This window comes from Convolutriloba macropyga, chromosome 9 (assembly GCF_964194025.1).
Source record: "Convolutriloba macropyga chromosome 9, txConMacr16.3, whole genome shotgun sequence".
In the NCBI taxonomy this organism is placed as follows: domain Eukaryota; kingdom Metazoa; phylum Xenacoelomorpha; order Acoela; family Convolutidae; genus Convolutriloba; species Convolutriloba macropyga.
Window position 1 is genome coordinate 16,653,320 of NC_134476.1, and position 20,538 is coordinate 16,673,857.

General features: G+C 36.6%; 2 protein-coding genes across 5 annotated transcripts in view; both read right to left on the minus strand.

Moving 5' to 3' along the window:
- LOC142345644 (cytochrome b5-like) overlaps positions 1-20,538 on the minus strand; it is a 287,355-nt gene that overhangs the window by 25,992 nt on the left and 240,825 nt on the right. The gene's annotated exons all lie outside the window — the stretch shown is intronic.
- The window catches only part of LOC142345642 (uncharacterized), a 50,851-nt gene that overhangs the window by 10,087 nt on the left and 20,226 nt on the right, over positions 1-20,538 (minus strand). For 2 of the 3 annotated variants that reach the window (XM_075397801.1, XM_075397800.1), the window contains exon 6: positions 3,543-4,253. The exons of the other annotated variant lie outside the window; for it this stretch is intronic. In XM_075397801.1, the coding sequence (XP_075253916.1) occupies positions 4,111-4,253 (143 nt within the window). In that variant the 3' untranslated portion in view covers positions 3,543-4,110. Of the gene's footprint in view, positions 1-3,542; positions 4,254-20,538 lie in introns of those variants that run through there. 3 annotated transcript variants of the gene reach the window in all.

Genomic DNA, 20,538 nt, shown 5'->3' on the forward strand with positions numbered 1-20,538 from the left:
CACGATTAATCAGTGCGAAATGTGCCGAAAACTACAAATGTGCCGATATTTTATGCAATTACTACTTGATAAATTTCTCATCAAAAAAATCATTTTTTGATAACAGAGCAGCAATCACGAAAAAACTACTGAGATATTGATTATTTTCTCAGCCAGATTCATAGTGTTGTCCTATCCATTTTTCAACAGCTTAACTGTCTTGAAACGTGCAGAACCGCTTTTATTCTGGACAAGCAAGGAATGCCATTGTATAATGGCTCGTATGAAAAAGCTATCTGTAAGTTATCAGATCTCCAATTGAGTTTCTCGTTCTGAGTAAGTCTTAAATTGAGATATATGATGTCGTGGGCAGCTAATTTGTTACTGAATAAATTCCAAAATAAACATTATGAGGTCGGCGAATGTTATGTAAATGAGGCAAATTATACAATCTCTGCAAACTTAATAAAATAGCTGGAATAGCTACGCAATAGACTTACAGCGCGTAGAATGGATATAGAAACATAGAAATCAATTGATGAAGTCAATAACGCTAAACAAAACCTGAATATAATCTAATCCAAAACCAATATATAATAATCTTTTCAAACTTTTTTTTTGAAATTCATAGTGCTTAATACATTAGTCGCGGTGCCTTATTAGCAACATTCACCCTAGAGAAATTCACTTTTGACCTTGAAAATGTTTAGAGCAAGCTTAATATTGTTACGTGTTAACCTTACCAAGAGTTAAAAGTCATTTAGCGAGTGAGGTAAGTCATCTATGATCAAAAAATTTAGGGCCCAATTCCGTTCAACTTCTTAACATAAACCAACTAATGTCGGATAAATTGCTCTCGAACGACAAGCGAGGCAATTTAATCGGGGGCAGTAGCCTAGATAACTTTTTCTTTATGGGTGCAAAAATACTTAACCACCCCGGGATTTGAACCATGGACCTCCCGTTCCCTCACCAGAAGCATTACCCACTCAGCTATTAGACCCCTCTTGCTGCAATCGATTCTATTTTAGCTACAAGCTTTACTTCGGAGTACCAGCAATAGAGACCATTCACAAATAAGAACGAAAGCGTGAAAAAGTCACTTGAGAAGTCACAGAATGTTCTAGAAGAAAAGCGCAAAAACGGTCAAGCGAAAAACTTGCTTAAAAAAGACCAACACGTTTACAATACTTGCTAGGAACTTCTTCGAGAGCGATTAATGACCTCAAACAAATGGCATCATACAAAAGAGGCACTCGGACACCAGTATGGCATGATAAAGAAATTTGTGGTTGAGGTTTGCGACGCAAAGAAATCTCAAACAAAAACAGCGTCAGCTGATGAAACAAGATCACCGTAATATGACCACACTCAGCTTTGCAGCTATAAAAAAGAATGATCGACACGCGATTAAAATTGTAGCAGTTCTTCTTGTAGACCAGAATAATGACGTGTAAGAAGGTCGATAGAATTTCTGCCAATTATAACCCAGTTTATTCTTGACATAGAACTACCACCAAAAGCGGGATCAAACTACCCATTCAAGTGCCAATTACAACATCATGTCTTAGCTATTCTATTTATACTGCTTAGTTATTATTGATTAATAGTAATGTAAAAAAATTACGTCGCACGTATAGAGGTAGCCACGATTAATCAGTGCGAAATGTGCCGAAAACTACAAATTTGCCGATATTTTATGCAATTACTACTTGATAAATTTCTCATCAAAAAAATCATTTTTTGATAACAGAGCAGCAATCACGAAAAAACTACTGAGATATTGATTATTTTCTCAGCCAGATTCATAGTGTTGTCCTATCCATTTTTCAACAGCTTAACTGTCTTGAAACGTGCAGAACCGCTTTTATTCTGGACAAGCAAGGAATGCCATTGTATACTGGCTCGTATGAAAAAGCTATCTGTAAGTTATCAGATCTCCAATTGAGTTTCTCGTTCTGAGTAAGTCTTAAATTGAGATATATGATGTCGTGGGCAGCTAATTTGTTACTGAATAAATTCCAAAATAAACATTATGAGGTCGACGAATGTTTGTACTATGAAATTTCTGTATATCAATATCAGATTTTGATATAAATTAACTAGGTTTAAATGATTTTACGGACAAGGTTATTTGCTTTTCTGGAGTAATTTTCTAGAGTCAGCTATGGTACATAAAATGGTTGACTACTGGCACGGACTAATTACCAAATCATATTTGACCAAACTCTAGTTTTAACCAGGAAAATATCCTCGATACTATTCAAAGTTTTAATACCGAGATTTTTTGAAGTATGAGTTACTCTTCATCTTGGCACGTGACGTGCGCAATTCATTGAAGAAATTTTAATTTTTTCATCGATTTCATAGTGAATCAAACTCTCTTTCAATACTTCTCTTTGACGCTTTCCAAAATATAATGAATCAGGTTTTGATAAAATTAGGTTCAATCTAATTATTTCAAATCATTTGCTGATTTTTTTTTCAATTTGTTCTTTGGCCGCTGAGTAAAATGTCACATGAGGAAATAATAGTATCCTCAAAGTAATCAACCATTGCATACAATCAATCAATTTTTTTGCCATCTGTTTTGATAATATCTAGATATTAAGAGCTGAATTATCGAAACTACATGCCACTGATTTCGATTCTAAGATTTGATACCTTTAAATTCTAAGACTTACTGAATCGAATATAAAACATTTAACAATATAATCTTGGTCTAAGAGCTCGAATGTGACGGGTTGGAATTTTTTGCTCATTTCAATGAAATGATCTGGTCGACTTAACTTTATCTCTTAGAACTGTTGGCGCACTTAAAGGATGTCATAGTCGTCCACCATTAGCAAAAGTTACCAATTCAAAGATTTCTTGTTCTTGCAATTAAATAGCCTAACCGACTAACGTCGGAAATATTGCTCTCGGACGACTAGTGGGAGCTCGAATTTATTGCATGGGGGTTAACTATAATTTCTAACGGGGGCATCAAATGACGTCATTAGAGGGTTATTATATACCACTACTACAAAAAAATTTAAACAGAAAACATTGACACCAATTTTGGCGCACATTCCATTTGAATTTTAGTAGTGAAATGACGCCAGTTGAGTTCAGCTGCTTAAAATTGTGAATGAGAGAAATGTAGAACGCGCAAAATGAAAAAGTCGAGCCCAAAAAGTCACTCGAAAAGACAAATCGGGCAAGCAAAAAATTTGAATATAAAAACCCGTTTACAATAATTGGTTCAAACTTCGTTCGAGAGCAATAATAATTATTTTTCATTCACCATTTCAGAACTATAAAAATCAGTCAGTTTTCTCAACCTTATAGACCGGCAAAATTTTACGTCAGCTCAATGTACGTACCATTCTATCATAATACTCCGAATAGACCGAAAGCGCTTTGGGCCTAGCGTAGTTTTCAGTGACTATAATATGTTATCGGTAGCATTCATAGCTATTCAGCGTTTCATCTGTCTCTGATTTTTATAAACCAATTTTTATAATTATGAAACCTAACGGAGCTAAAAGTAACCTTTTCATACTGAATATAATACAGAAGAACAAGATGACATGAAATATCTTTTACATCTCTCACGAGACAATAATTTTTTACATACGTTAAATGAGAAATGAGAGTTCTGACAAACAACAGCACTTTGATTTTACATCACGCTTCTGCTTTGCAACCCTTACCTTAAAAGTAAATGGTTGAAAACACAACTGGGGAATATGTACTTTTAATTTTGTTAATAGGGTTTTAGTAACAGATCATTTCTTCAAATGACATAACAATAATAACTATTAGCATTTCGTTACATTTAAAATACAACAGTTGAAATCAACACTTCGAAAATACAATGAAAGAAATGGCAATAGTATAGGGTTAAAATAAAATAAATACAAACGACTAACATACTGACCACTTATCCTTGGCAAATACATAACATAACGTCTTTAATCTCGAGAACGAATATCGTGACCTAACGAACTTCTTCAAACTTAGATTCAGATAACCAGTGAGATCATTAATGATATCTGAACAAATGAAATTTAATATAACACAACAAACAAAGTACGTAACAGATTTGAAACCAAAATTACATCAGTTTTTCATTGACTGTAGAATATATCAATATGTATATTCAAAAGGAACATAAACTGTATTACTATCAGATCGTCCAATACCAGAACCAGAGGCCCGTTGCTGTTGGGGCATAGCTCGAGTTAGAACCGGTTGCTGCGTTTGAGGATAGCTTACTGGTTCAGGGCTTGCTAAAATAAAAATTAAATTAATTAAACAATTATCTTGCTTAATAAAATGAATAAAAACAATAACCAAAAAAAAGAGAGGTGAGAAAAAACGCCAGTTCACTTCTTCCTCACAATTTACGTCAGGCCATGGAAAAAACGTCATAATGATCAAACAAAAAACCACAAAAAGACCAAGAGTTCCCAAATAATTGCTTTGGAATAACTGAAAAACTTTGTTTGAGGGAAAATAACAGCAGAAAATTTGTTATTTTGGAATAAACGGTGTCAAATCGCCAAAACTTTCCTTTATAACATGACCTTATGTCTTCTCAGCAGGTTGGCAGAATCATATTATATTATACACTGAGAAATTCTCAGCTACTTAAGGTCATTCGGGCTTTATCTGTTCATCTCGTTTTTGAGAACGAAGTCTATAGCGTCAGAAGAAATATTGATCAAGGAAAAATTGCATGAAACGACCAGATGACTAAAATAATTGCTACAAAATTTCTTTGAAAGCACTTGATAATCATGCAAGACGCAAAAACTCAAAAATTAATTGATTCAAACTGGGTCCCAGAACTACTTATAATGCAATTCGGATTTTTATGAGCAGTTACTACCTCCAATCGAGCGCTCGATTGTTTTTGACTGCTGGCGTTTTGTAATACAATTATGTAAAATAATGTTTCAATAATTTAAAAACTATTAAACTCACTGAGCCCAACTACTCTTTCGTGATAAAAGTCAAAAATTTCCAGTAAAAACCAAAAAGCACCAACATAACTTCTGAAATGTTTCAAAGCTCATCTGTTACCAATTAAACCTTTATTTTAATTCAAACTAATTCAAATTAAAATTCCAATATTCAATGACACAAATAACCTAAAAACTTTTGCAGAGAGACAGAGAGAGAGAGAGAGAGAGAGAGAGAGAGGAAAGAAAACTGACTTCACACGCGCAAAAGCCGTTAGTGAGAGGCAGATGTCATTTAAAAATGTTACCTTTATCTTTGCCGTTTGAGTAGAAGCTGAACAAAAAAATCATACGGCGAAACAAACAGCAAGCCGTGAACTATAATGAAAAGCGTTGAACAAAAAAGTTGAAAACCTTTGACTTGGTTTGCAGAACTAGTTAATTTTTAGCAAAAAAGACCAAAGAGATTTTCGGAAGTTAAGAGAAAATTATAGCAATTAAAAGTAGAGGCTCTGGTGTTAGAACCGTAGCACGTCATATGCTTGCCACGAAACAAACTGCGCAAACCAGTATTGCCGTGAGAGCGAGAGATTAATTACTAATTAACGTAGCACTTATTGCTAACGTCGCACTTATTGCTCTCAAAGACTAACGAGCAGTTGGCATCCTTCACTATCTAGCTGCGCGGCTTAGGAAGGCTAGCTTTATCTTAAGGTAGGGGGCGAGCATGATGGAGGAGAGTGTAGGAGGGTGTGATGAGCTCATGGGGGTGTTCGGGGCTACGGGTGGAATGAGGTGGAGTGCGGGCAAATGCGGGAAGGTGGTTAAGCGGGGCAGGGACCCAACGGTAGAGGGGTCAAACTCTAATAACCACCCTTCATATCATAAAATTCTGTCTCTAAAACTAATTCGGTGAATTGCATATTGAGCAACTGCGAGACATAAGGCTCTAAGAGAACTTAACAAACTTTACATCAAGGAGACTACTAAACATCACAACAAAATTTCAGTCAATCTTCGGAGTTTAGAACACCTAATTAACCAACTCACTGCTTTCAGAAAGTTACAAACCAACGCATTCTTCGTCAGCAAACAAAAAGAAATAAAAACATACCCGGCAGACTGCCCGAAAATAGCCACCGTTGATTCCCATAACTCTATTGGGACTGAAAGAAAAGAAAATATCAACAAAAATTGATTTTTGTACAAAAACATTTTTAAGTGCTATTTATTTTGATGTCATTTTGTAATTGAACATACTCCTGTCTCTCAGTGAGAGGCTACAGGGTCTAGTATCAATACCAATAAGCATTATACTTAGCAACTAAAACTTACGAGTACAAAGTTCAAGTACCGAGCATCTAAAAATGGGCTTTATGGGTTTATCCCGGTTCTATTTCTGACTTTGATTTTTTTATACTGACGCTCTTCATTTTGAATTGCTTTGCTGAGCAGCTGCTGTTTAAAAGGACTTTGAGCAGAATGACAGAGGAGTGAAACTAGCCTAGAGAAGTCAAAAAGACTTCACGAAAAATTTCGAAAAAGCAGCAAAATGGGTAAAGCAAAAAAAAGTTCGACGAAGTAAACAAAAATAGAAGTGCCATAAGAGCCGGCTGAGAAGATGAGGGCGGCTATTAACAAACTAATTTAAAAAATTACAAATTTACAGAATATTAAAGTACACCTAAAGAATTTATTAACGGTAAACTTTTGTTATCTACATTAGAACAGTTGCCAAGCATTTTTGATGCAAAAAGATTTTTCCTTGATTTTAGATAAAATGACCAAGTTTAGATTTCAAATTCTTGTCCCTCAAACAAACGACATGGAAGACTCAGTGCCAATTTCAGTTCTGCTAAAGCATAAACCACTGGAAAATCTAGAGAAACAAAGATGTGGACATGAAAATTCCATTCCTCTGTATTTCTCTTATGCAATTATTTTTGTCCTTTCTTTTTCGCGTTATCACTACTTTTAGGAAACCTTAATGATTGATTTCAATAATTAAATATTCAAAACACTTAAACCGACAAGCGTTCCTCAGGAGATTTTCCGAGCCCTAATGTCAGATGAAGATCTAAGAACTGCTCGGAAGTTCTTCGTCTTCCACTTGACAAAAAGTTAAACAGTTCAAGTGAAAGAACCTTCAATACAGTCTAGCAAACATACACATTTAAATAATTCTTTCAAACTTCATCCGAGAGCAGTTAATTGGACCACATCATCAAATTAAATTAAAAACTATTCACAGAGTGAAATCCTAGTTCTTAAACATCGTTTTCAATTTAAAAAGTAGCTGTTCGTCAATTTTCTAATGAAAAGAATAAAAACCCTGTCCAATAGAATCTAAAACCCTGTACCAGAAAGTTAACCAACCTAAAGAACAGAAAATGTCTTGACGAGCGGCAATCGTCAAACCAGTCAAAAGAAAAGGCGCAATGCAATGTTTTCCTGCTGCTTCAGTAAGAAAATGCACTTTAACACTAAATGAACCAAAATACACGCGAAAGGTATCCATGCCCTGAACAAACTTGAAAACCTTCTACTAATCTGCAGTGTCTGCAAACCCCGTAAATCTGAGTTCAACGCAAACGCAAGCCCAAAACTGACTCAAAGATAGATAATCAAATAAACAAACTTCAGGAACAAATGCAGGCATTTCCCTCCAAACAAGGGGGAGAAATACCTGAGTTCATTGCCAATGTTTAATCCGAGATCAAGAGCATCAAAATGAAAGACGACGAACTACAAAAAGCTCTAGGGAATCTGCAACCCGGGAAAACAATTACCACTGCTCGCTACCGTCACCACAACGACGCATCTGGGAATAGTGGTCAGGAATACTCGAAAGCGTATCATCCTCTCTAGAACGTATGCTACATGACCGCCTGAACATCCATGATCGGAAACTAACTAAAGCTACCCTCCAAGGACAAAACAACCCTGAAAGAGCTGCCTAACGGATTGTGCTGGCCAACACCGAGAGCCCAGTCAGTCGCTACCTCATCCTGAAGTCAGTACATGAGCTCAAAACTACGATGAGCAACTATCGATCTACATTAGTGCCGAAGTAACACAAGATACGGAAAAGGACTGCAAGTGCCTGAAAAAAAGGACTTATTGGGGAAATATATGGAGATCTCCTCTCGTGAAATAAGGGTTCGGAGCCTAAGCGTCGAGGTACTAAAGAACAAGTGGACCGTTTTGAACCAAGATGAAGACGACGTCCAGGACTCAATCAGCCCCGAAGCGGGACTAAACTCAGTATCAATCTTCAACTTCAACGGCAAGAGTATACTTGATCTAAATCGCAGAAGGGCCTTCGCAAACGGCCTAAAAACTGAAAAATACGACAATCCATTTAACTGAAACTAGGCTGACAAACAACATCCCTAACACGACCTTGTCTCCACCAAACTATCAAATTTACAGACATGATAGACTAACTGGCTATGACCGCAAAACAAAAGAAGAGTACCAATAGCTTATTAGACTTGACATTGATCACTTGGACAGTAATAATCAAAAAGGACTTTGGCATTGGATACCCTATTTAATTTGGTCCCTATATAATGCTCCGCGCCTTGTCGTTATCCGTGAGAAATGAGCAAATTACTACAGTTACTTCACCGACAAGAAGACACTGACAAAAAAATTGAGCTCTCGATAACCGGTGACATCAATTTCTTGAACTGCTGGGACCAAATGAGTTTTCAGCTGAATATGAGTCAAACATACTCAAATGCCTTGCAAACGAGTGCATCAATAACATCACAAAGAATCAGTTGAACGTGATACCAATACGTGATACCTATATCAGTTGAACGTGATACCTATATCACCGAATATAGGTGTTACATTTAACTTAATACATTATACACTAAGTATTGCATTAACGGAAAACCCTGTTCAGATCATCTACCAATTACAAACCAATACGAGACACTAATAAAACCAACCGGGGGTGAACACGCCCGATTTCAAACTAGCTTACATGAGAGCTGACTGGGACGGTCTAAACTACACCATTACATAGGAGCCTTAAACCGTACTGCTATAGCAATATGCAGGAGTTACTAAACGAGAGGTAAACACGGTTAAGGAAATTGAGGAATAGATGCATACCTGTCGTAAAAAATGTTCCTCTATGGTACTCTAGCAGCACTTCAGACCTATTAGTAGTAAATATAGGGAGCACTGGGAAAGGGGGGGTTATCATGCCATGGGGATAATAGGGTATAGATTTGCATGGGGATAATAGGGTATAGATTTGCATGGGGATAATAGGGTATAGATTTGCATGTGGATAATATGGAATGATCCTTAGCCATGGGATAATAGGGTATGCATGCGGATAGTCTAAATTTAGTTTTATGGCGTATGGATTATTACATGGGATAATATCGTATGGATTATTTGCATGGTGAAAAAATTTAATGTATTTACATGTACGGAAACAATATGGGGGAAGAGTGAAGCGCGAGGACAAAACAATTGGGGAGGCAAGTAAGGAAAAAATACATTCATTTTGAAAAACTTTGGTGAAGGGAATGGCATCAACGATTGCGACGGTAGACATAAAAAGTATTCACGAAAACTATTTATTTTTGAAAGAAAATTATCCTGATTATGGAGAAAGATTTGTGTACTTTTTAGCAACTTGTTTGCATTTGGATCCCAACATTGATCTTGACATTGCTCTTAAACTTCGTCCCTATGGGGGAATAATTGGTATTGATAATTCGTCGCTGGACAAATATTTCAAATCTTTCAAAATTTTGAGATTGCATGCTATTCTTCATGACGCTGCGGGTTTCGTTTATGAGTTTAGCGAAAAAGGACCGGGTTACTCATACGTTTTACCTTGTCCAGTAACAAACGAGTATCTTGGTCACGTGACCGGCCTTGCATTTTGTCTTTACGTGAAAACTTTCAAAGGACGATTGTTCAGTATGTTGGAATGCTGAAATCACGAGCGGTTGTTCTGGACTTTGAAGGTTTTCGGAATAAATCTGGCTTCATAGTTAAAGAACTTGCTATTGCTACTGAGAACTTTATCGACATAATTTCTTTTCTACCTCCCAATTCATACAGAACGCTCTCGTCAAGTGATCAAAATTCTTACCAGTGGGTTTCTAAGTTTTTGCACGGTCTCCTCTGGGAAACCGGAGAATATCCTTACTGCTATTTGCAACAAATCATAGACAGCATTATTCTTCGATTTCCATTAGCGGTATTTTACGCCAAGGGCAAAGAGAAAACAAGTACTCTCACGGAACTACTTCAAAAAAACGTAATAAATTTAGAGATATTGTCTTGTCCAAAAGTTGAACATTTGAAGTTGTATCGAGAAACTCCTGTTTGCAACCTACATGCACTGAGTTGCCCAAAAAGACAGAAGAGCAGGCATTGCGCGAGGAAGAAAGCCCTGTTGTTCTATCACTGGTTGATGAATGAATCGACGTCCAGAGAAGACAAATCCATCACTGCTTCAAGTGAGTTTATCTCCAAGTTTGACAGTCTACAGTTGCATAGCGCCCGACAATCAATTGACTGTAACACTAGTCAATGAGGAAACAATTGACTCTCGTGGACAAACAATTCTGAGAAAACAGCAGATTGTGTGTGGTGGCGCTGAAATAGAAGCTTTTAAGAAATATCTTTCTCTTGTGGAATACTTTCAATTGTACCATGTCTATACAAGAGAACATGCAAAGACTGAAACTAACCCCTTTACCTATGCCCAAGCGTGCAGTACCAATTCTGATGTCTCTGGACGATGAGAGTCTTCCCAAAGAAATCAAGCGGCGGGTGAGAGAAAACGATGTAGAGTCCATTGTTTTCAGAGATAAAGTAGACTCAATAAATGCAAATTATACAATCACTTACAGAAATGATGACAAAGACTCTGAATATGTGTTGTATGAAATATATATCGCTTAATAATTTTGTAACAAGTTTGCAATTCATTTTTCACAAATAAATTTTTAAAATGAGTCAAGCAGAAGATCAGTTGGATTCGGGCGGAGGTATAACTGACTTGGTTTTCGACGCCGAGCACCAAGAAAGACAGTCTTGGAGGTTCTGTATTTCGAGATAACCTCGATCAGAAGTAGTATATTTTACACAAATTTCAATAATAATATTTCTCATAACTGTTTCTCTGATCAAATAAGTGTTTTTCAAACTTGATTGCGAAGAATCAACATTTTAGTTTTCTCTACTCTCGTGCACAGTTGGGTACGCTTTTCCTAAGCCAAAGTTATGAACAAAATAATTTCAACCTCTGACAGGTTGTTCATGGCTGTTTGCGGGCCATCTTTCTGCGGAAAAACTGAGCTGATTTTCAAAATGTTACTACATGGCACTTTTTCCCCAGAGTTTCAAAAAATCTTTTATTTTTATCAGCATGATCAGCCAAAATATCAATCATTAGAGAAGAAATTGAACATAGAATTCAAACAGTTTTCTGGTTTTGAACTCGTTTCAGAGTTAGAAAACTGTCTGCTTGTTTTTGACGATTCATGTGAAGAAATTTTCAACGACAAAGAGTTTTCTAAATTAGCAACTGCGGGGCGACATAGAAACATTAGTGTGATATATGTTAAACACAACTTGTTTCAACAGAGCAAATGGTCTAGAACAATTGATTTGAATACAACACACATAATTTTGTTCAAATCACCACGAGACACACAGCAAATTAATTTTATTGGTCGACAACTGAATAACACACAATTTTTGAAGGAAAGTTATGAGCTAGCAATCAGGAAGCAGTTTGGTCATTTGTTAATCGACATAGATCCAAAAACATCCGACGTCTTACGTTACTGTTCAAATATTGTTCCTCCAGGTCCATCAATTTTCTATCTTCCATCAGCTAAAGCTGTTATCACCAACTTAACTGATGAGAGAGAGAGAGAAAGAACTATGTATGCTGCGGCAGATGCTAGATACATCGGACTCAAAAGTAGGAAAAATAATCAAGACAGCTCCAAATAAGTTCATTAAATTCCTTTGCGAGTGCTTACTCAATATTGTCAATGGAAACGTTCCAGTTAATAAAACCAAATTAGAAGGTTACGAGAAATCATTCAAAACACTATTATCTAATCAAACAAGTTTGAAACTAAAGAGGAAACTTTTAGCCAAAGAAACAGAATTGGTGAGAATTGTTGGATTTTCTTGCTATCGATACTTGACAAAAGAATAATGCATACGGAAGAATTCATTTTAATTCCAAAACAAATGTTTTTGTCACATCAACCTGTAAAAAATGAAATTCTGGAAAACCCTAATTATGAACAGAAGGCAGCTCAACTATCACTATTTCAAAGAAATCAATCTGAAAAACCACAAAAAGAAGAAAAGCCTGTTGAAACTATGAGCAGTGTTTACAAAACAAGGAGGCTACTGAAGAAGAAACATCAGAACCAGTCAGCGAAGACAGTGAGATTGAACCAATATTAAAGAAACAAAAAATTTCTCAATTTGAGTCTATAATATCTGAACTTGAACCAATGGAGAAAAACAAAATTAAGCGATCTGAAATCTTACTTGAACACATTATGCAATCTGACGTCATTTCCATTGGAGGAAACGATGTACTTCATATCAATAAAGAACCACTGGGCGTTAAAGTTTCTACTTTTTTGTATAATTTACAGCAAAGCACAAAAAAATTGACATTAAAAAGTACTCAAAAATTTTGACTGCTCTCGATATATCAACACATTTAGTTGCAAACACTTATGCCAAGCAAATCTTGGAAAACTCGTCAGAAAGTGAACAAGAATTCTACCCAAGCCGAGAAAAACCCCGCAGTAGTGGATCCAAATCAAACCCAACAAGAGATTACGAAGAAACAAGTGACGAAACGACAGACAAAAAAAGAGACCAGTCAAAAGAAATGGTCTTTCTTCTCCTGAGGTAAAACGTTTGGAACAACTTTATTTAAAAGGACCAGCTTCCTATGGAAGCACAAAACGCTTACATAATCAGAGCAAGCTACCATTAGGCAAAGTGCAGTCCTACTTGGAGACAAAACCGTCTTTCACAAAGTACCGTTCAATTCGATTAAAATTTCCGCGGCTTAAAGTTTTTGTAAAGGACATTAATGAGATTTGGTCATTGGATTTGGCGCACGTTGACAAACTAGCAAAATATAACCGTAACATAAAATATCTCTTGGTAGCAGTTGACTGTCTATCAAGATATTTGCGTGTGGAACCCTTGGAAACAAAGTATGCGACGGAAACAGCTGAAGCATTCCAAAAGATGATAAAAAAAAGCAGCCTGAAAAAGTGTGGGTTGACGATGGTAAAGAGTTTCTTGGAGCTTTCAAACAATTGTGCAACAAACGTGGAATTCATTTATACAGTACTTTCAGCGAAAAAAGTCTGCATTTGCAGAGAGGAACATTAGGTCACTAAAAAAGATAATTCATCGGTACCTTGAAGAAAAGTGGACATATTCCTACATTGACCAATTAGACCAATTAGTGAAAACAATCAATTCGAGAGTAAATCGGGTAACCAAACTTGCCCCAAATAAAGTTACCAAAAAGGATGTGCCGCGGTTAGTGTCATTGATCGCGCAAAAAAGCACAACTCAGGAGCCCAAGTTTTACATTGGGGATTTTGTGAGAATAGTTAAAAAGGACAAAGCTTTCCGGAAAAGTTATAAGCAATCATTCACAGACGAAGTCTTTGAAATAACGGGAATACCTACAATAAACCCACCAACATACTCTTTAGTCGACGCTAACAACGAACCAATTCAAGGAAAATTTTATCAACCAGAATTACAACTTGTCAGGCTCCCTCTCGTTGAAAATGTCCAATAACCGGTTTGAAGACGAGTTTACAGTTCACGTGGTTTCATCAGCTTCAATGGAAATATTTGATTCAAACACACTTGCATCATTTCGGAATTTTTTGAATGACGAAATCCAACTTTCAGGTGATTGGCGAGTGGCGCTAAGTGAAATCATATTCCCAACAAAAATAGAAAATATTGTAAACGGAAATCTGACTGTATACAACTTAAAAGATTATGAAGATTCCCAAAAGATTTCTTCTGGAGCCAATGTTATTTCTAGACCTTATAGCGGGCAAAAACTAGCTTTTATGCCAGGAACATTTGATACGGTGGCGCAACTTCTTGCCACAATTAAGCGCACAGTTGGATTACCCAATTTTTCTTTCAGAGAAATTAAGAGCTCTGGAAAATACGAAGTTTTGCTAGGGAAATATGAGGGAATTACGTTTCCCAGTGAAGAAATCCCCAGCATCATTGGCTTTGAAGGTATTCCTGACGGTAACGGAATTCATATTGGGTACAAAATGAATCCAAATGAAAACAGGCTTATGAAAAGTGATGATACAAAAGCATATTATGGGGAATTTCCAGCCGACCTTTGTGCTGGAAAGCATCTTATTTTCATCTATACAAACATAATTGAATACCAATACGTCGGTGAAACTAAGGCGCCTCTTTTGAGAGTCATTGATTCAAAACAACGTCTGAAAAACGGTAGTGTATGTGAGCTTGAACCAACTCATCGGATCGTTTTTACAAATTTAGACTACAAAAAACTTTTGACCAACACAATTCAATCAATTTCAATTGAACTGCGGACGGAAACAGGACAATTAGTTCCGTTTTCGGGAACTGGAAAAGTTATTCTAACACTACAATTCAAAAAGTTTTCCCAATAAAAGGATTCTTACTATGCTAATCAAGCGACGTCTTTGCCTCATTTCTCTGGACATTATCGACAAAGAGGAAGTGGTTTTGGAGCTTTAGCTGCAGGAATTGGACGTGTTGCACTGCCCCTAGCACGTCGCTTCATTTTGCCAACTGCTAAACGTATCGGGAAAGAGCTCCTGAAACAAAGTGTACCAGAGATTCTGGATGTAGTGGGCAACAAAAAATCTCCTAAACAAGCAATTAAGAACACAATTTCAAAAACTGTTAAAAAACAGACTGGCGGCTCTCGACGAATTACTTCACGTCGGAGGAAATCAATACGAGGCAAGCCAATGAAAGTAGGCGAGAAACGCAGAAAGACCATTTCAACGCATAGAGCACCAAAAAGAAGTCGGTCGGATTTTTTTGCTAAAGTGAACGATGATCGCTAATTTGTTACCATCAGAAGCAACTCACAGCTCATTGGATTTATTTGAAAAACCCTCACTGTTGGTGACTTTTGATGGTAGTTTTTGTCAAAAATTGGGTCCAATCTACAGCCCAAACGGACCCATGTTAGAATTTGAAGTCGCTGGTGACAGAAACAACTTCATTGATTTACAAAAAATTTTCCTCGAAGTTAAATGTAAAATTGTCCAGTCTTCTGAAGCTGATTTGAAATATGACGCTACAGCCGCCGCTGACATTACAAAAACAGATTCTCCCTACTTTTGCAATAATGTGTTACATTCACTATTCTCTGATTGTACAGTGTCTGCTAATGGACTGAAAATTTCAAACGCTAACAGAAATTATGCTCACAAAAGTTTCATTGAGACCGAGTTCTCACATAATAAAGATGCAAAAAATACATGGCTGGCCTGTCAGGGCTACTCTTATGAGGAAAACCCGGGAACGCTATCAACTGCATAAGTGAACAGAAGAAAAACTTTGGTGAGACAATCAGCTGAATGCACCTTCTATGGCAAAATTGCTGTAGACTTTTTCACTTGCGACAGACATCTGCTAAGTGGTGTGACACTTCGAATTGCATTCAGACGCTCAATTGATTATTTTGTTATATTGTCTGATGACGCTGCGAAACAATACAAAGTAAAAATTGTCGAAGCTAATTTGTATGTGCGGAAGATGACCCTCAATGACACTGTTGTGTCCGCCATTAAGAAAACATTATTGAGTAGTCCCGCCTCCTATCCTTACCTTGAAACGCTCACAAAAACGTTTCTGGCTTCAACGGGTCTACACAGCTGGAAACAAGAAGATATATTTGCGAGAGAACCAATTCGCCGACTGGCGATCTGCTTAAATACAAATGAAGCTTTTCTGGGTAACAACCGGCAAAATCCATTTCATTTCCGAAAATTCAACCTAGAGCAGATTTATGTATATCGAAACGGTTTGCCTGTGGCAGATAGTCCAATATCTACAGCTGACGACAAACGTCTTTACTTTAATACAATATCGGATCTAGCTTACATTGATAATGGACATGGAATAAGTTTGAGATTACCCAAACCATTTTATAATGGTTTTTGATTTGACCAGTACCCAACAAGCATCCCATGACTTTATTCACCCTGAACTGACAAACTGTTCAATATCTGTTGAGTTAAAATTTTCTGTGGCCTTACCAAACAATATTGAAATTTTCATTATTGGTGAAAAAGCTAGTACAATTTTTGTTGATAGTGCAAGAAGGGTATCAAAGAATCACATTTTGACAAACTAAAAAAATGGACGAAGATGATATCAATGATCTTATTCAAAGATGTGCTTTACTCAAGCATAAATTTCTGGGTGTCTTCGCTGCAAATAATTTTCCCCAAAAGTTGAAACCAAACAGTTTCCTAATTGTTAACGCAGCAACTGCAGAAAGTTTTGGCACCCATTGGTTACTATTGTGCCAGAAAGAGGAGGAGGATCAATTGTTCTTTGCTGATCCTCTCGGACAGTCTATTTCGTCATACAAAGATGTCTACCAAAGAATAATTTCTCTAGAAGAAAATGCAAAAATTTATCAGTTACTGAAGGATCAGCCAATTCAAAGTAAAAACTCAAAACTTTGTGGACTTTTTTGTATTTATATTGCTCATTATATTTTTAACTCACAAAAAATTGTAAAACTTAGTGATGCTCAATTAATTCGCTTTGCTTTTCATATGCTGCATTAACCCTTCCTTGATTGCAATAAATTATTTTTTCAAAATTTAATTTTTTCTTCGTACACAAGGCGATCACTCAACAAATCAGTATCAATATTTACTTTTCCGTATCCACTAAAAAAAATATCCATAATTTGACAAAAAGCACCAGAATGAGGACCAGACAAAATGTTTTCAACTCTTCGGATAGTTTCACTATTAACAAAATCAGTTTGAACTTGTTTCGATGGAGGACGAGCGTTGTAAATCGTCTTTTGAGCAACTACTGGCATCTTCGCACAGGGTTTTTGATTTATATTCACTTGTTTTGCATTGCTAATTTTCATATTATTGTGGCTGGCAAAAGCTGGCAGTTGTTTGCGTACTGTCTGTGAGTCAACTTTATCTGCGGAGCTGTTGAATTCAACCGCCAATTTGAGCTTTGTAAAAACGTCTCCATTAGTCTCCAAAGTTGTTGCAGTCGAAAATAAAAATTTGAAGGTTGTAAAAATACAAGGCACAGGAAAATTTTGGTTTCTTTTCAAAGTTTCCTTTTCGAAAGTTGTTGTATCAAGCAAAACGTGATAATGGTTAGTTACTAAGCCGCAAAACTCAGAATCAAAATGGGCACACACTGCATAAACATTTGTGTTAGAAAGGGAAGGTTTTTCTTTCACAATCTGAAACTTGAACTGTTTTTGAAATTGTTTAAAGTAATGTGGTGAACGCTCGTACATCGCCTCAACCATTTTTGTTGCTGGTCTTGGAAATTTCTTCTGACTTTTGTTGGAATCGTGGTTTTTTTGCTGGAGGGGGTTTTGTTGATTCCTCTTCTGTGAACTGAAAGCGTATATCTGCTGACTTTTCAATCAAGTTCTCAAATTCTTGAACAGTTAGAGAAACTCTCTGCTGAAATTCGTAATCGCTTTCCACTTTCTTGAACAATTTTAGAAACACATAGCTACCCGTCCTTTCATACGTTTTCACAGTTGCTCTGATCAAGCGCTTATCAGTTTTCGAAATGTCGAAATAACAATCGCCGAATTCTGTGTCTTTAGTGGAAGTGAAAGGCATGGCGCAACTTGAAATTATTTCCCTTAACAATTATTGTGAACGCTCCAACTCAGGGGCGGCGGCAAGTTTGGATTACACGTGTGTCATCAAACACTCAATTAAAAACAAATGATTGGCGAATACAGTCTCAAGTACGCCTACGGCGTACTTGAGTCTGTTCATTACAATTTTTATGGCAAACATATGGTGCACGAATGTGATCTTTTGAACAATTCTCACATGCATAAAGCGCTCATATAAACTAGAAATTAGAAACAGATGCGACCTCAGATAATAAACATACATGTTGAACACAATTTCGAAGCACTCATATACACTAGAAATTAGAAACAGATGCGACCTCAGATAAGAAACTTACATGTTGAACACAATTTCAGAGGCATAAAGCAATCATATACACAACAAATTAAAAGCACATGTGACCTCAGATAAGAAACTACACATTGAACACAATATATAACAACAGTTAATTGAAAACAGATGTAACCCTAGATAACAATCTTTGGTACGCTCAAGTTAAAATTGTGTGTATGTTGGCTCAAAATTAAAAACAGATGTGACCCTCTAGCTTACGTGAAACTAATGCAAAAGTTGTACACAGAAACCCTGAGCTATAATTCGGCGGCATTCATATATGTGTTGAGTCAAATTGCAGTTTGTTTCCAGCAACAAATTCGAATCTGTTTAATTGAATTCTTTTAACACTTAACTTTTGAAATGTCGGTTAAAATTCTCGCAGAATCAGAGTCTTCCTGTGAAAGAACTCTGGTTTGTCGAACAGTTTATGAAAACTTTGTTGTTCTCATCCAACAACGAAAACAAGACAATGTCTGGAACACTTACCATCACTGTCTTCTTCCGAAGCTTCTTATAAATGCAATTGCCGCCCTGCCCGAAAAAAGAGACCCTTCGGAATGCAGCATTCTTACCTCAGGAGGTCACTTACCTGCAAAAGTATTGCCAGCATTTCAAGATTGTAATATGGACACATTACCTGAAGAAACCAAACGAATTCTCTACCGCTACGACTGTGAGTGCGTACCCTTGTTTGAAAATCAACTCGGAGCATATCAAGCTTGTGATGATTTGGCCAATTTGTGGGGAATCAGTTCATCACTTGATTCGCTTCACAGTGAATCGACACTATCTAGTCTACCCACAACACCGGCAATTGACCCAAGTCCAACTGTTACGCCGGCACCCAGCCCATCTCTCTTTGCTGAAATCAGGAACCCTCCAAACGATTTCGATAACTTTGACGAGAACGTTCTGTCCGGAACAACTTTTCAAACGCCAAAGCGAGAGGCTCTGAGCGACAGTTTCCAAACACCCACGTGTTCAGAGACTCCAAACGTTAGCGGTGCACCAAAAAAGCGACGACCAGAAAATTCTTTGATGGACTTATTCGATTAAATTAACTTTATTAGAACTTGAAACTTTACTTTCATATAAAAAACTGTTTCAATTTTGAGATGTTAATTTGTGCGTGTTTGTGTTATACATTTTACTTCGTTTCTATTTCTTGAATTGGTAATACAACTTCTTTTTTGTCCGTTTTGTGTTTCTGTTCAAAACTTAGACAAAAATATAATCCAAGTAAGTGATCATGTTCGGACTTGTTCAGGGAAGATTTTTACTTTCCCCTATGACGCAATCACAGATATTATTTTTCAAGCAGGCATTCATGTACTGCAATCACTATGAACTGTTTAGTTTTTGTGGTAATAATCCACAATTAGACTTTCGAATCAATAAAAATTCTAAACATCTGCTTGTTAAGCCTAAAGTTATATGGAATTAACACAATTTCTGTTTTGCAAAATGTGTGCGGTTTTTGGCTCAAAAGACCTGTTAACATTATGCCAAAAGAGTAGCAGCATAAGAACTCTGAAACCAATTCATAAATTGGAGAAGTTGTCGAGAATTGTAATCCATCAGAGATAAAATTCGAAAAAATGCACTTGAAAACCCAAATGATGTCATTAGGTTCTGTTAAAAAAAAGTTTTTACGTCCTCTAGCAGCACCGCCTAGCTTTGCGCTCTCGTTCAACAGGGTAAAAAAAAGCAGGTTTGTGAAAAAAAATTTTGAAAAAATTGAGAAAAAAAAATTTTTTTGATAGATGACCTCTGACCTTTGACCCCAAAAATGAGGGCTTCAAAAAACACTTGGGATGAAACTGATGGTTCAGGGGTTCTCAGCACACTGTGTCCTGCAAAACATCTCATCACGCTCGTCAAATTTAACTTAACCGTTACGGAGATAATTAAAGCCTAATTAACGGCTAATTAGTGACTAATTAACATAATTGCTAATTAACGAAAAAAAATGGAAATTTTTTTATACCAATGTCTTTGTGGGAACATGCTGGATCTTTTTGGTCATAAGCATCATGGCCGAAAAATGGCTCCTTCACCGATTTCCAAAACATCTGGTCATCAATGTCACATTAACATCTGGCATTAATTAGCATATGAAGTACCCTAAGGAAAGATGTTAGATCGCGTTTCTTTGCATTTTTGCACATTGTGGGCCCACGGCATCAATTTCTCTCATAACACCTGTCATCGAAAAAGGCTTCAGAAAAAAGACACATGTTTCTGTCATGTAATTGTCATTTAATGACATTGATTTATGATGATTGACAGAAAAAATAACTTTTTTTCGGTTCGTTTTAGAGCAATTT